The 16,089-nt window shown below is 32.3% G+C and overlaps 1 protein-coding gene across 4 annotated transcripts; it reads left to right on the plus strand.

Annotated features, from left to right (window-relative positions):
- The first annotated feature begins 1,484 nt into the window (after nucleotides 1–1,484).
- Nucleotides 1,485–15,290, plus strand: LOC137919293 (serine/threonine-protein kinase meng-po). 4 transcript variants are annotated; one of them, XM_068762325.1, is made up of 8 exons: nucleotides 1,485–1,703; nucleotides 10,177–10,279; nucleotides 10,352–10,613; nucleotides 10,983–11,265; nucleotides 11,947–12,054; nucleotides 12,415–12,608; nucleotides 13,294–13,478; nucleotides 13,954–15,290. In XM_068762325.1, exons 1-8 carry the CDS (start codon nucleotides 1,687–1,689, stop codon nucleotides 14,881–14,883), a joined length of 2,082 nt encoding a protein of 693 aa, XP_068618426.1. In that variant the 5' UTR covers nucleotides 1,485–1,686; the 3' UTR covers nucleotides 14,884–15,290. The 4 variants fall into 4 exon arrangements, with proteins under 4 accessions (XP_068618426.1, XP_068618428.1, XP_068618427.1 ...); XM_068762327.1 differs by having other exon boundaries at nucleotides 1,485–1,669; XM_068762326.1 differs by having other exon boundaries at nucleotides 1,485–1,612.
- The last annotated feature ends 799 nt before the right edge of the window (nucleotides 15,291–16,089 follow it).

Here is a 16,089-nt window from a genome sequence, read left to right on the forward strand (position 1 = left end):
TAGTCATTTAAAAAGTAACTAAAAATTCTATTTATAATGACAATCCCACAATGACGATTTAAAAAAAATACTATAAATGGTTTCATGAATTTTAAAATGGTAGACTTAAGCAAACGTTTATTTTTTTTTAATAATTACTTGGTCTTTATAACCGTCGTGTTCAAGTGTTGTTGATTGAATGCTTATTAGAATTCAGCATAAAAACACGCTTCTGCCAAAATTAAAACAAACACAATTTATGTTAAACTTTCAAACTGTCCATAATTTTCTATAGTAAATAAATATTAAACATTATTGATATGTTGCTATGTCTGTACGTGCAGTCTAATCCTCACTAAAATAACAGAAACACGCTAAGGCCACGACAGTCTTGTTCGCTTTAACTACTACATTTTGTCAATATCTTATTACAGGTTGACCGAAGTAATATGAAAACTGATTGTACGTTTAACAGCCATATTCCAACCTTTATATATCACTATATTGCAAACTAAACAAAAAGATTATTTTAATAAGATATCATATTTTTTTTGAACAGTTTTCCATTGTTTGTTGATGGAGAAGTTTCTCTTTTAAGGAATAAAATCTTTGAATGAGACCTAATTACTGAAACAATGATCATTATTAAATCTTTCATCGACGCTATATAGAAATAAATATTATAACCTAGCTTAGGTTAGCCTAGGTTCAATAGGTATAACCAAGTGCAATAGGGCGTAGTTATAATGGACATTGTCGCCGAACATTTTTTTAAGTTGATGTAATTTAGCTGATTGTGAAATGATTAGGGGGACCAGAAATAATGTCGATTCTGCGCACTTCGATATTTGATTGTCATTTGGTAGCTAATTACGTACTTGGAAGACGTTGTATACTATATGACAAAAGGTTGTTGATAACGAAGGTGAATATACTGTTGATTACAATTTTTATTTGTAAAAATGTGTGAATTTAACCTAAGAAAGCGAAAATACTTTCTGGTCCCCCTAATATATCAATTATGTTTATCTTACAACCAAAGTGAATGTGAGCATGAAAACAATCGATCACTTTATATGATGCAAATATTGCACCATATAATTTGTATAATTTGTGATAATTAAAAATAATACATAAGAAAATGGCTTATAAAACAAACAATGTGTTTTAATCATGGAATATTTGCATGTTAGAACATAAATAAATGCGTTCATAATTCAACTCAGTTCAGTTCATAATGCAACTTAAATTCAAGAATTTCTTAGAACTAGTTACGAGTTTAAAAATAGCGCAAATTCATCACTAATTTGTTGCAGGTATTGAGGGCATAAAACGTCATATTAATACAGATAGCAGCGTGATAATTAACTAAAATCAATCACTTTTAGCGGGTCGTTGGTCGTTACATATCCTTTATAAATTGATTTTTGTATGTACAGTGGAGCACAGAAATAGCTCCCCGGGTGTCGCTGTTTTTAGGCAGCCAGTAGACACGGCACCGTCGTTCCTAACGCGCTCGATTTTTGTCTACAAACTTTTTCTTCGTTGACTTGTTAGTTTTCGTGGTTTCGTTTCCCCTTGTGTCATAAGTGATGTAACAACAGTCGTGATAACAATAATAAAAGTAAAAAATGTGAGTTCCGAATATCTCGAGATTGGATGCGATCCAATTCTATTGTGAACCTTATACGTGAGCATTAAGGATTTATGTCCTTATCCCTCTGGTAATTTAAAGGCGATTAAGCAAAGATGTTTTAAAATAGTTGCGCGCATCTGTTTTCATTGTGTTTCAAGAATTGTGAACAAAAGGATTTATCATACTTACACGTAAAGAAAAATCGTATTTAATTCATTTCAATTATTTCCTATAGGATCTTTCAAAGAGTTTTAAAATGTGCCACATTTTCATTGTATCTACAAAAAATTTTTGAAAATCGTGTTTTTGAAAATGACTCAAAATTTTCTTTTAATTGCAAACAGTGAAAAAAATTGTAATTGTAATTATTGTTATTAATATTTGTTACAATAATAAATTGTCTTTAAGATCGAATTTTTTAAAGCATTTAAAACTTCATGATTATTTATATGTTAACAGAAGTTGGTAAATTTCACGTTTAGTGAAAAGATATGCTATTACATTATCATCATCTTTTCAACCGTAAGACGTCCTCCGTTGGACAAAAGTATTTCCGAAAAAACCTGTAACAACATCATTCTGTAATGTGTGGATATGGGTCTCACGTAATCATACTCATTACAAAACTAGCCTTTCTCGTATGGCGATAGGTGTAGACCGTGACATGTTTTGGACTCTATCATTGGTAAAGTAACAAAATAATTGTTTCAGTTGCGACTGGTTTTACTTCAAAGAAATCCTAATGCTACATTTTTTATATAGTAAATTTATAGACCAGTGTTCATTACTTGATCTGTCTTATATTTAAAAATATGAGAACCAGCTTTGAATATTTAGATTTACATAATATTAATTACGTTATATCATTATCTTTGTTTTTATAAAAAAATCGTAAATTAATTTCTACTTATAAAGTTTTAAAGGAAGAAATACTTATTATCAAATAATTAGTGTCCTCAGATTAAAAAATTCATATATTGTGTGAGATTAAAGAATTCGAAATTTAAATTTACATTTCATGACAACACATCCATTTGTTCAACGTTTTTATGTATCGCACATAATATTTTTAATATTCTTAACATATTACACCTAATTTAATGCTGAAAGTGAATTATTATTTGGCGCTAAAACATTGATGTTGAAATAGTTTTGTCGTAGTTGACGTATTTTACAAATATCACCGACAAAGTTACGTGACTGTCAACTATACCGAGAAGTAAAAACACTATTTATTGTCCCTTTTAAAGCACCTTCTTTTTGAAATAGCAATCTTTCTCTGTGTATGAATGTTTTTGTGGATATTGAACACGTTATTTCATGCCTGTAAAAAATACCAACGTACCGGGTAGGCGAACCTGTTAACGAGAGAATCGTTATTGAGTTTTCTTGTTATATTTCACTTCTACCAGTGCTAACGTTTTTCGAAATGGTATTATAATAGTAAGAGTTTAGATATAGAAATGCTGGCAATTTTTCTATAATAACTACCGATCGTACCGAACTTTGGCTCTTTTGGGAATACGAGTTTTAAGTGAAAGACCAAGTCTCGCCCTGTCACTTCATGGAATATCAGTTTAAGCGATAGAATACTTGAAATGCGCCTTAATTCGCGAAGTTCAGATACTAGTGTAACTTTTGGACAGCGTTAAAAGCTTGTTGATGGAAGGGCATGTGCGGCATAGAACATTAGCAGTAGATTTTTTTATAGAGACTGACTCGAAGGTGAGATTCATTTTGAGATTTTGTTTCTTCAACAGAATAGCTAGTGCTTGTGCGTTCGTCAACTCGCAGTGCTATGTGGAAGCAAAGAATTTCATCGACGCGAAAGAGTGCGTTGGTGAACACGTTGGTTTTTTCCACTTATATGGATCTCGGTGGTGAATTCACTTATATACGATGACTTGCTTGTTTGGTTCGAAGTTTAGTTAGGTTTCGTTTGCTTAAAAATAAAACGTTGAAAGTGCCTCATACGTAAAATAACTAAGGGCCTCTTTTGCCTTTATCCGGCCTTAAAAGCAATAGTGTTCGAGCAATATTGTGTTACCAGTTGTCGGGAACTCGCCGTAATGTATCTGTGTATATTTCAGAGCCTCAAGTGTACGTTTGTTTTGCACTAGTTATATCTCATTTTAAATTATGTTTTAGCTTTAATATGAGTTCACCAAATATTACAGAATTCTATAGTATCGTTCTTTCCTATTCAAATTTCAAATTTGTCGATACAACTTTTTTAATTACACATATACATAACTTTTTAATTATATATATAGAATGTTTTGGTTTTTGTTTTCTGAAAGCCGTTTGCTATTGCAATCGTAATAAAGCATTTTTCTTTTCGACATAATTATTATTGGTGGAAACAACATGCTTTTAAAAATTTTGACCCTTAATCTGCATTTAATGTAAATTCTGGCTAGGTAAACGTTCTAGAAAAAATCTTAATAATTCCAAAATGATTCACAATTTTAATAAAACTATTCTTCATACATTCTAAATTATATAAGTTAACGAGTCGTTTTGTTGCCTTTATCTTGAAAATATCAAAAACTTGCAACAAAATGAAAAAGCAACAAAATGAAAACTTTTAATAATTTTTCGTAAAATAAAGCTAGAAAAAAGGTAAAGATATTTGTTATAAACTATGTTAAGGTACGGTAGTTACCGATAATTATATAGACAGAGGTAACTTCTCAACATTCCATGGACTAAGTGGGTGCCGGGCTCATCGCGTTGTAGGAGTAGCGTTGGATGCTCAGGGATAATGACAAGTTTTCACGTTCATATTCACCAACGTAACTCCTCTCCCTAACCAACCAAATTTCAAATGATTCTCTTTACGTATTAAATTCCAGGCATTTACTGCAACCATTGAATTCAATTTATTTATCCTGCAATTCATCAGATTTAAATAATAAAATACATAATTTTAAACTAAAATAATAATAATACCACCTGCATTAACAAGAGTTTAAAATCGATTTCTTTCGATTTATGCGAACATTACTCATGAAAAATAAACTAATTTTTAAAGGATATTATATCTCGGTTTATTTTTATGCTCCCGAAATTTCGAGTTCCATCCATCAACCATAGTCAATTGAGGTGTTGGACGTCCATATGTCAAACTTATTACGAGTTTATCGGAATAAAGCCGTAGTAAATTTTTTTTTAAAAATATTTTTTATTACTTATATTAGCGCAAAACAAAGACGTAAATTTTAAATTAGGTCTAAAAATGAAAGTCGTATTACTCAAAGTACATAATATACAATCCCTTAAAAGATAAAGATAAATCTTAAAAAATAATCCTAAAAACGTAATTCCTGAACTATTGTAGTAAATAAATGTAAAAAGTTATAAGATTAGAGTGCTCGCCTATATTTAAATAATTTTATTTTTACTCATATTTATCACTTCAATATTAACCTTTCTAAATGTATCTCGTCGGAAATGAATAAAGGTGCATACAGAATAAAACATAAACTCGTAATAACATAGAAACATAAAGTCATAGAATTTATTACACCACTAATAAATTTATCTAAAGAGCACGTGGTTAAATCGTATATTTCTGAGACATCCTTGAATCGGTAATGACTTGTTTCACTAAAACAAAATTATAACATCAAACGAATTTCGCTCTTTATTCATTTAAAGGCAATGTCATATTTTGTTAATTTATATCATCATATATTAGAAGAACATTCAAAATTAATCAAAACCTTATTAAATAGTGTCAATAAGGTCAAACAGTATACTTTTAATACATATAGATGAGCCAGTATTTTTTTTTCTTTTAATAATTCTAATTCGCTAGTGTTTTTTTTACAATATTTTTTTTCGCTTTTACTAAGTGCAGACAGTTGGGAGAGGGCTGCCGCTATTTGATACGGAACTTTCTTCTCCCAGCTGCGAGGCACGACGGCGTTTTATAATTATTAAAATTTTTCTCACACAATTTTCTCTTATGGGTAAACACAGCTAAAATTTATACATATTAACGATAAAATTTGTAAGTTTTACTCAATTATATATTAGTTGGTACATTATTTTATTTCAAGTTGCTGTCCAAGCGCTACAGACCGTTAAATTCCATGAGATTTAGGAGAATGTATAATACATATGTCAGAAAAATGAACATGACAAATGAAGAGTAGTGGTTGGTAGAGGACTGAGACTTCGTATATCGAGAGTTTGATTCCCGGGATATAATCTGATATAATTCACACTTTGTGAATTAATTATATAGCATAATTATATAGGTTACTGCTCACAAATAAAGTTTGTAGAGGATGGGCAGCAGCTTCCTATGCGTACCATAATACCAGACTGCGTTTGCCAACCCGCCTGTCAAGTACAGCGATTATGGTGTATCCGTGTATGTAGATATCTTTGCGGGAGACGAATACCTTGCAGTGGGCGTCTATAGGCTGTAACGATAACGATTCGAATGACAGGAAAAAGCTTTCAATACATAACTGTACTAATATTAAAAACAAGTAGTTCTCTTCAACAATTTCAAAGTGATCAGTGTACGTTAACTGTTAATTAATCTGTTTTAATAATGTCCAGGCGACGGATAAAAAGTATGTGAAATATTTTAAGAAAACCGTTAACACGTTCATTGCGTTACGAGATCTGAAAGACCTCTTGATTTTCGTTTTATGCATCCAACAAAATCGTGTCTCACTCTTGAGCAGAAGCCATGTTTAAAGTTTTTTGTATGTGATTGCATTTGAACCGATGGCATCATTAAATAATATAAGGACATGTCCCATACACAGCACAGAAAAATTTAGATACGACGTATTCTTCTCAAAATAATAAACATATAGTTCTTTGGAAAAGTTGATGCAGCGTACTTGTTAAATAAACAAACTTTAACATTTGTATATTTATATACTCGAAGACTTCCAACAATGAAACATTTTCACAATTCACATTACGAGATGTTCCACAATTATAGGAGATCCTAAATTACAATGACGTTTTAAACTTCACAAGTGTTGGTGAAGGCTGTGAGAATGATAGAAAATATGGAGGATGAAAGAAAGAGGGTAAAAATAGGGAGGTATATACCCCAGTCCCAAAAACAAGAAGTGGGAAAAAGTATTATTATAAATAAAATCATAAGATTTAATAAAATTATTTAAATATTACTTATTGTAAAATTACCGTAAATATTAATTAAATGCAAAACTTTAAAAGTTTACGTCTTTATTTAGTAAATATAAAAATGTTTTTGCAATCGTAAACCTTTACCAATTTTAATAGTACCCAGGTTAATGAGATATAATCATTAAACTAAGCTGTCTTAGATAATTTATAAATAAATCTGGTTTCGTGTCTACCTATCCTTGAGTTGAAACGCTAAATACCTAATGAGTACTAGCCAAACCGGGTCTTTATCGGGGGCCCATATGCCTGGATGCCGCCCATATACTCTTCAAGCCAGGCTGTCTCCGGTAGTAAATAAATGCGACGATTCGAGCCGCGACTCTCAAAGGAGACCTCGAGCATAATTATTAAAACGGAATACGCCTTTAATACCCTGCTCATTCGAATCCACTTAATCTGTACATGGAAGTTAGGTCAACTGTGCCTTCGTTAAATTTCTTTAACTACAACACTCAACAACACTCAATGCATTCATTAGACGATGATATAAATAAAAAGGGAACAAGGGACATTAATCATGATCACCGTGTCACAGGATGTCGTCTGGACATAGGCCTCCACCATAGGCTTCCAATAACACCGATAAAAAACAAGCATCCAACTTCCTCTGGCGACCTTGACAAGTAACAGTATTTATTTCTTACTGTTCATAGGTTAATTTTGCAAACGACTGTTTTTTTAACTACCGCGGCATTTATGTCTAAGGTAAACAGAGTCTATGCTGATCATCTTTATAGTTTAAATTAATCATCTACAGATATATGTGCATAAGTCTATCATCATCATTATCTGAAACAATTGGCTTTTTGATTAGGATGTTCTACACATCAATTGTCAGCGAATAAGCTATAAATGCATCCATTCACAGCCTTTACATTGATAACTAACCACCATGTATATAGGCCGTGTATCCTTTCTTTGTTAAGATTTCTTGTATAAGAAGGAAAACAACTAGTTGCTGATAGAAATGTTCGCTTTGATTGTACCCAACTAAATGATATCTGGTATTATACACTAATAAGTAGCATAAAAAAATAAACCGCCGTCCATACCGAATAAAATGATAAATGCAAATTTTCAGGAAAGACGAAAAACTAAATATTGATTATATCTCAAAAAACTTGGCTACATAAAGCAATGAAAATATTTATATGAACATAATTGTATCTATTCGTATCACGCAGAAAAGGAGTAAACTTTTTACTAATATCGTATATTCTTTTTGTACTTCACTTTGTTTATTTAGAGCAAAATAGATAACTTTGCCTATCTCCGCCATTTTAGCCAAAAAGTTATGGAAAAAATTGACAAAGTGTATTGGAGATGGTAAATTGAAAATATTTAAATACTCGATAAAAATGATAACTGTTTCATTTTATTTTGGGAGCGGCGAAGCTACTAATTGTATATTGTTCATTTGAATACATATTGATTGCTCCCATTCACGAATATCAAATAAAACACATTGATCATTTATTGGTGACAGATGACGTCATCGCATGACGTCAGAACAGTTGTCTGGGTCTGGAGTAGACGTGAGTTCTGGCAAACGTCCAATATCATTCACAACTGTTGCAACTGAAATGAACAGTCGGCCTTTTTCTTCTAATTTCACGTAACGATAATTTAAGCTTGGTTTGTCTAGGTCAAATAGAGAATAAGGTATAATTTATACATTAGTTCAACATTACGTGATTATAATACATCATCATTATAGCCTATATGTCCATTGACAGACGCCTGCTGCAAGACTGCGTCTTTTATATATATATATATATATATATATATATATATATATATATATATATATATATATATATATATATATATATATATAAATATGTATATATATATGTGTGTGTATTATAGTTGAAAACATGCAAAATTAAAAATATCTTTTTCCAAGTCGACATTTACACTCGCTTTTGATCCGGAGATTATTTTTAATATTATATGTAGTATGCTACTACCGGCTTGGAACTTCGATTCATTGAAAAGGGCCAGCCAGAAACTCAACAGCTGCTGTTTTAAATAAAATTTAAAATTTCTTCATGCATACCTGCAGTTTTAAAATGTGCCGGAATATAATTGATGTATAAGTTATGATCATTTCCCATGTCGTTAATACTCGGTTTATATTTTAATGAATAACGAACGTATTGACATTTAGGTCGTTCAAGCGTCAAATAATAACATTATATCAATGCCGTCGCAATTAATTTGAAATATCATAAAACGTATGTAAATATTATAAAGTACACAAGCACAGCACAAGTCATTCGCCTGGTAATAAGTGATGTCATTATCAGTTTATATTGATCACCTTGAGATATATCCTACCATCATACTTTCAAACACTCATTGCTGGAGGTCTCCCATAGATTTACAATTGGACTAGTTGGAAGTAGCCAGCATTCAGCGTCTTACAAAGCATTAATAAAGTCGTCTGTCCATCCTGTTGGTCGGACGTCCTAGGCTAATAATATGTTTTGATCGTAACTAGTATGTCACTAATGTATTCAAAAATTGTAAAATGTTAAACAAAAAAACATCAGAATAAATAAAAATTCATTGTGGTACCAACTGTGGTAATATCTACAAATTTAATTAGTTAAAATGGTTTATGTGCTAAATAAACTGTGATGAAAAAAGATAAAAAAACCCAAAATCTTTGACGTTGGAGAAGTGAGGTAAAGGATGAAAGGTGATGAAATGAGGAAACTAAAACGGATGGATGAGTATGTAAGATCATGTGAAGTATGTTAAAAGACCGAATCTAAAGACTGAAAGAGAAGTAAAAAATAAATAAAAAGAATGATGTGAAATTATTAATTAAAAATTGTAAGTTCCCTATCACTAAACGAGATAGAGGAGTACGAGAAGCTTCCAATAACAGGGACCATAAAAAATGTATTCAAAACGGATGAAATCAAAAATCTTTCCCAGCATTTTTAAGTCTTTAAACTATTTATGTTTGAAGCGCATAAGTTTAGTAATCTGAATAATCTATCTCATCATCATCATCATCGTATTAGCCGGTAGACACCCACTGCATAGTAAAGGCTTCCCCCAATGTCGCCATGATCACCGGTCACACGCTCTACGTATTCAGCGACTTCCCGTGATTTTAACTGCGCTGGGAGGTCAAATCGGAAATGACTAGATTTGTAGAACCAAGGTCACCGACGTAGCTCGAAGAACTGCTCGTCTAAAGTGGTGGACAGGATCCATCGGTTCTCAGGTGTTGTCCACGAGCCGGAAGACGAGGTGTGGGTATGCTCTTCACCAGGTGGACCAGCGACACAGCTAATTGCCTATCTATTCTTACTTCTTCTATCATATAATTAAATAGTCTTTAATTGAGTTTTTTCTGTATTTAGTAGGTGCAGTAATGAATATTCTACAAACACAAAGATGAATAACGGCACACGACGCGCCCTTACTGGTTCCATACATAAAATAAGGGAATTCGAATTAGAAAAAGTATGTAACATGTTTTATTCTTCAATAAATAAAATCTACATATAGTGACATTTTGCTAAAAAATTATTTCAGGTATGTTTGGTCGAAGAATTTGACATTCTTCAAATAGTTGGAGAAGGATGGTTCGGAAAAATATTACTAGTGGAACACAGAGCATCCGACACTGAAATAGTTCTGAAAGCTTTGCCCAAACCATATGTATCTATAAGAGATTTTTACAGAGAATTCCACTACGGTCTCCATTTGAGTGCACATAAGAATATTGTTACAACTTTCGATGTTGCATTTGAGACTGCCGGCTTCTATGTATTCTGTCAAGAATATGCACCGCTAGGTGAGATTTTGTTGTCAATTTAAAACAATTTGTTCGGTACTCAAACCATTTGGCTATAACGTTACATTTCATTGTAAGCACCTATCGCAATGAGCAAGACAAATTCAAAACTAAAATGTTTCTTACACGCTTTGTGTTGGAAGGAAGCCAAAACACCTATTTGAATGAGCATTAGAGTCGGACCGTTTACAATGCCCGACCTCATTTTCATCCATTTTTATTCCCTGTCGGAACTTTTCATTTTGTTAACAATGACAATGAAAAATTTTAAATTAGTTTTAACGATAAAAAAAATATATATTTTAAAGTGCAACGCTAAAAATAAAAGAATAATTAATTACTTAAATGATTGTTATAATATACTTTCAGGTGATTTAACGTCGAATATGCTTGATACTGGAATTGGAGAAATTCACACAAAAAGAGTGGCGAAACAATTAGCAGCCGCACTAGAGCATCTACATCAAAGGGACCTTGTACACAGAGATGTAAAACTGGATAACATTCTTATATTTAAATCAGACTTCTCCAGAATAAAGCTCTGCGATTTCGGTGAAACAAGAAAAGTGCAGGCGGTTGTAAGAAGAAGAAATGAGTGGCTACCATATTCACCACCAGAAGTTTTAAAACTTTCAATGGATAGCACATATAAGTAATAATCATTTTTAGACAATACACAGCGATAAATCGTGGTCTCCCGTTGAGAAGTTCACAATCGCTTAGTGAGCTAAGGAGAGGGCTGTGCTCGGGTTTTCTCTACGAGATCAAATCAGTGATGAGGAGATTCGTAGAGAAACGAAAATAACCGAGATAGTCCAGCGGATTTGCAAGTTGAAGTGGCAGCGGTCAGACCACAAAATGTGGAATAGATGTACGCTGGTGCCTTAGGATTCTGGAATGGAGACCATAGCGTAAAGCATAGAGTAAGACGCCTACCCACAAGACGGGAAAAACGGTTGTCTGCTCTATTGTACAAATATGGGAGTCCCCTATGTTTAGCGGTAAACGTTCTACGTTTGAAATGATGATAATGAATTTAAATATTCCATTAAAATACATGTCTAAGAATAATATACATGCAAAGATTGAACCTGAAATAAATAATTCCTCTAGCAATATCAAAGAGACTTCATGCTATGCCAAGAGTTTAATCTATTTTATCTCTACACTTTAATAACGCATATTGACCATTATTCGATACATCTAAACAATGGGTTAAATGTTTTGTACAAATAAACACTACCTTGCTGAGATGAGATTAAATATTTTATAACGTAAACAATGGGTATTGTAAGTCATCGACGTACTAATATAAACATCTATTCTATTTCAGAGCACTTATTAGTCACGATATTTGGCAATTCGGTATAGTTATCTTTATTTGTCTGACTGGATGCTTGCCATGGCAAAAGGCGGCTTTCGACGATCCCAGATATGTAAGGTAATTCAAGGAATTGATATAACATTTTCCAGTTTCAATTACTAAAATGGTTTATGTTTATTTATTTGGGCAAAGCATCTCGCTTGAGCAAGTGATGGCTGTTCGGGCCGTGAAGTTATGGAGTTGCTGGAGTGATGACCACGAACTGGTAGACGTAGCGTGGGTACTGCAATAGGCGTACCTACGATATAGCTATGGTCGCGGGAAATCGTTGCATGCGAGCAGTGCAAGACCGGTCATAGTGGAGATTTTTGCGAGAAGCCTATGCCGTTCAGTAGGCGTCTATCGGCTGATATGATAATAATAATTTATCTGTTTTGTATGTGTAATAATATAAGATGAATCATTCATTATTTTCAGCTATTTTAATTGGTACAGCAGCGCAAATCCTCTTAAGAAACAGCCAAAATTATGGAAAATGGTCTCATCAAGAGCCCAAAAAATGTTCAAAAAGTTTATTGAACCAAAAGTAGAGAAGCGAGCTGCGAATTTTGTCGAGCTTTCAAGGTATTTAGACGACAGATGGATGGCTAAAGGATACACGGACAGAGTTGGTAAGTGAAATAAACTATTTAGTATTTTTAGTTACTAAATAAAACTCAATATACGGCTTTCTTAAAAAATATCAGTCGATAGCAGCGCGTACCATACGACTAATTAAAATCAATGTCTCTATTACTTATGAAGATAATCATTTCATTCATTTCTGACAATCGCTTGCAAGAATATCATCACTTCTATCTAACACTTCGAACTATAATCATAAAACATACGTCATCATCGTTATAATTTCAGTTGCAGAACGTCCACAGTTGGACACTGATCTCCTACATATTTTCAAAATAAGTTCTGTTGGAAGAGGCCTGAATCCAATGTCTTCCGACGACTTCAACAAAGTCATCCGTCGACTTTGTGAATGTACTTATTCAGATCATAATTTTAAAGCTCCAGCGGACAATGTGACATGCTCACTACCACCTCTTATTGTCAATGATTGGAATTTGTCTTTGGCTCGTTGAGCAACTATAAGCGCCCTAATGAGACTCGATGTGAGAGAGAGGCATTACTCCACAGCCATAAACACATGTATTCCTTAATATGACAAGCGTAATTTTCATATTTGGAATAACTCATGACTAACATAATTTCATCTGCAAATGAGCTTTACAAACAGTTATAATAATGTCACAGGATTTTTTTTTCTTTATAAATAAAATAATTTATTTTAATATATTACAGCTGGCGGTGATATAGATGAATTGTGTCCTTCGATGTACAGCTACCACAGTGATCCAAATGAAAAAAATATACTATTAAAACATTTTCGTGACAATGGCGTCGAAGTTATAGTTGACAGGCAAGCGAAAAAACAAAGGATCCGTGAATGGATACAGAACAGCGTAATTGAAGAAGCGGATGAAGAGGTACATGCATTATTATGTTAGGTTTAAAAATTTACATAAAAACTAAACGGTGAAGCCTTTTAATCCCAAATAATTCGTTCAATCAATATAATTTTACCGCGTGCGTGTAGTCCCGTGTGTATTATCATAACATTCGAATCACCAAGGCAAAAAACAAATTTAGATTTAAATCCGATCCGATCAGATAGGTGACCACGAAGAGAAAAAATTTCTCTAAGTTCACTTATTATAGTATTCGCTTTATACAGCCATACATTTACACGTTACAGCCTCTATGCCAATAACTAATCACCTATAGAGTAGAAATGCGCATTTAATTAAAGTAAATATTTATAATTATTATTTCCCTTTATTAGTTATATTAATGTGAATTCTAAAATTTTAACGATGTCGCAGTAAGGGTTCACAGGATTTAGTTTAGTATAATAATTTTAAAGCAATTGATCTCTTATTGAAAAACATTACTTATTTTCAGGATGAAAGCAATTACGATCCCAGCATCATAGAAGAAAGCGATGGTGAACTGGAAGATAGATCCAGACCTCATCCAATCGACGAAAGCCATAGAGTAACTCTCAGATACGACACAGAAAAGCATATAAACCCAAGAACAGGTGAAATAATTGAAGGTGTAAAACACACAGAAAAAAATCCTTTGTCCTATGATGTACAGAACATCGAGCCAGTAGCTCCGGGAAATATCGCTCGGAGGTATGGTGTAAAGGAAGATGTTTCATCACAGAGCTCCAATAAAGATAGCGCATACGGTTCACTAGACGTAAATACGCCGCAAAAAACTACTTCAACTAAGCCTAACGCCAAACAGGTGTCCATAGACAAAACAAGCGACGTTTCTCCGAGCAGATCATTAGGAGGATCGTCGATAAATCAAAACACGATACCCTTGTCTTCACACGTTCAAAGGTTCCAAAAAAGTGAAGAAGTTTTTTCTAAAGAATTAGAAAACCAGAAAGGTAGCACATCGACCCTTCATTCTATAGGTAACTCTTCCAGATCTAATAGTCTACAGGTGACGCGAAATAGCTCTTTGGAAAGTACCACAAATGGCCCTAGTGATACACCATTAGAAAATGATATATCAGGAAATACATCGAGACCTAATAATCCAGTAATAACTCAAAATGGTTTCAGTCCAGGTTCAAAACAATCACAAAACATTTCTCAGCCATATGTTTCAATGAAAAATACTGTATATGAAAGTGTATCACCACGCCCGGAACACAATCAAAATAAAGAAGAGAGCATTAATCATATTCCAGACAGTCCGTACACATCGATGATGAACATTGTACAAGGACAAATAAAAATAAGCCCCGTCGCGAACGAAGCTGATAAGAATATTGTAAATGTGTCAGTTACATCTATTAACCGTAAGAAAGTTTAGTTGCTCAATTTTGATATTATCCTTAATATAGTTTAAAGATTAAATGATATAAGAAGGTATCTCGATAAAACAATCGTAATGAACAAAAGTTAAAAGCTAAAATGTATTTAATTTTGCGTAAAACCGAAAACTGCGAAAATGATAAAATATCATAGTCGATCTTTCATAATAAAGGTGGTATTCTTGCAACACTCGAATTCTACATTGACTGCAATGTTGTCACAACAAATATAGATAATCATTTTATTATCTTAAATATTTTAAAACTAAAACAAAACGCTTATAAATATTCTAATAATAATCTCGTAAACGAACCGTTATACTTTCGTCAGACGTCATTCGATTTTAGTTTAAACCATCTCACCTATTTATCTTACAAATTTATCAAAACAATCCCTTGTATGATATATAGCAAACATAAAAATTTTAAAATATATTTTTATGTCTTAGTACTGATATGTTGTCTTAACAATCAGATACAAATTCCATAAAAAAACGATTTTTTAAAAAAAGTAGTGCTACTTCAAGAATAAATATTATAACATATTTCGAATAGATAAGATAATAAAGTTATTTAAAAGTTTATTCATTATTTTTTTACTGTAACTAGTATTCAGATATACCTACATAGATAGATATATAACAAAAAAAATCTCTGACACCTGCTAAACAGATCACAATATAAAAGTTTCGTTTGTTTAAAACCTCTTCCTCACTGGAAGAAAAGACAGGAATATTATTTTAATTGTATTATGGGAAACTATACGTGCCTTAATATTTATAAATTTACAACAATTATTTTAATTGTAAATAGAGTTTAGCGCAACCCTTGAAACCAAAGGAATGCGCGTATTTGTAGGAGCGGTAAATGAAAAATCTTACAAGTAAATAATAAGATATTTATACAATATTTCTTAAAAACATTACAATTTATTACATCTATTGTTATTTGTTAAATGTAGTCTTTTTACCTATTAAAATGTTAAAGTAATTTCAGTGTATTCTTTTATTACCCTTTAGTATTTATTTGATCCAAGTAGTGTTTTAAAGTTGTCTGTCTGTTTGAAATTTTTAACAAAAATTAGTTAATAAGAAATTAAAAATACTAGTTTTGAGTCTGATGTTAAGATTTAATTGCTCTGGAGCGTATTTTAAAAAGCGCTTATTTACTAACGTTATGTAATGGCCTATGTTTAATATAATAAA

The sequence above is a fragment of the Battus philenor genome, unplaced genomic scaffold (assembly GCF_028537555.1).
Source record: "Battus philenor isolate CCGP_79_NKW_IND1 unplaced genomic scaffold, ilBatPhil1.0.hap1 SCAF_16, whole genome shotgun sequence".
Lineage (NCBI taxonomy): Eukaryota > Metazoa > Arthropoda > Insecta > Lepidoptera > Papilionidae > Battus > Battus philenor.

Bases quoted from the DNA above. Each gene is read 5' to 3' on its own strand.
- LOC137919293 (XM_068762325.1), top strand. The intron at 10,280-10,351 runs GTATGTAACATG...AAATTATTTCAG, and splicing joins GGGAATTCGAATTAGAAAAA to GTATGTTTGGTCGAAGAATT. The intron at 13,479-13,953 runs GTACATGCATTA...ACTTATTTTCAG, and splicing joins TTGAAGAAGCGGATGAAGAG to GATGAAAGCAATTACGATCC.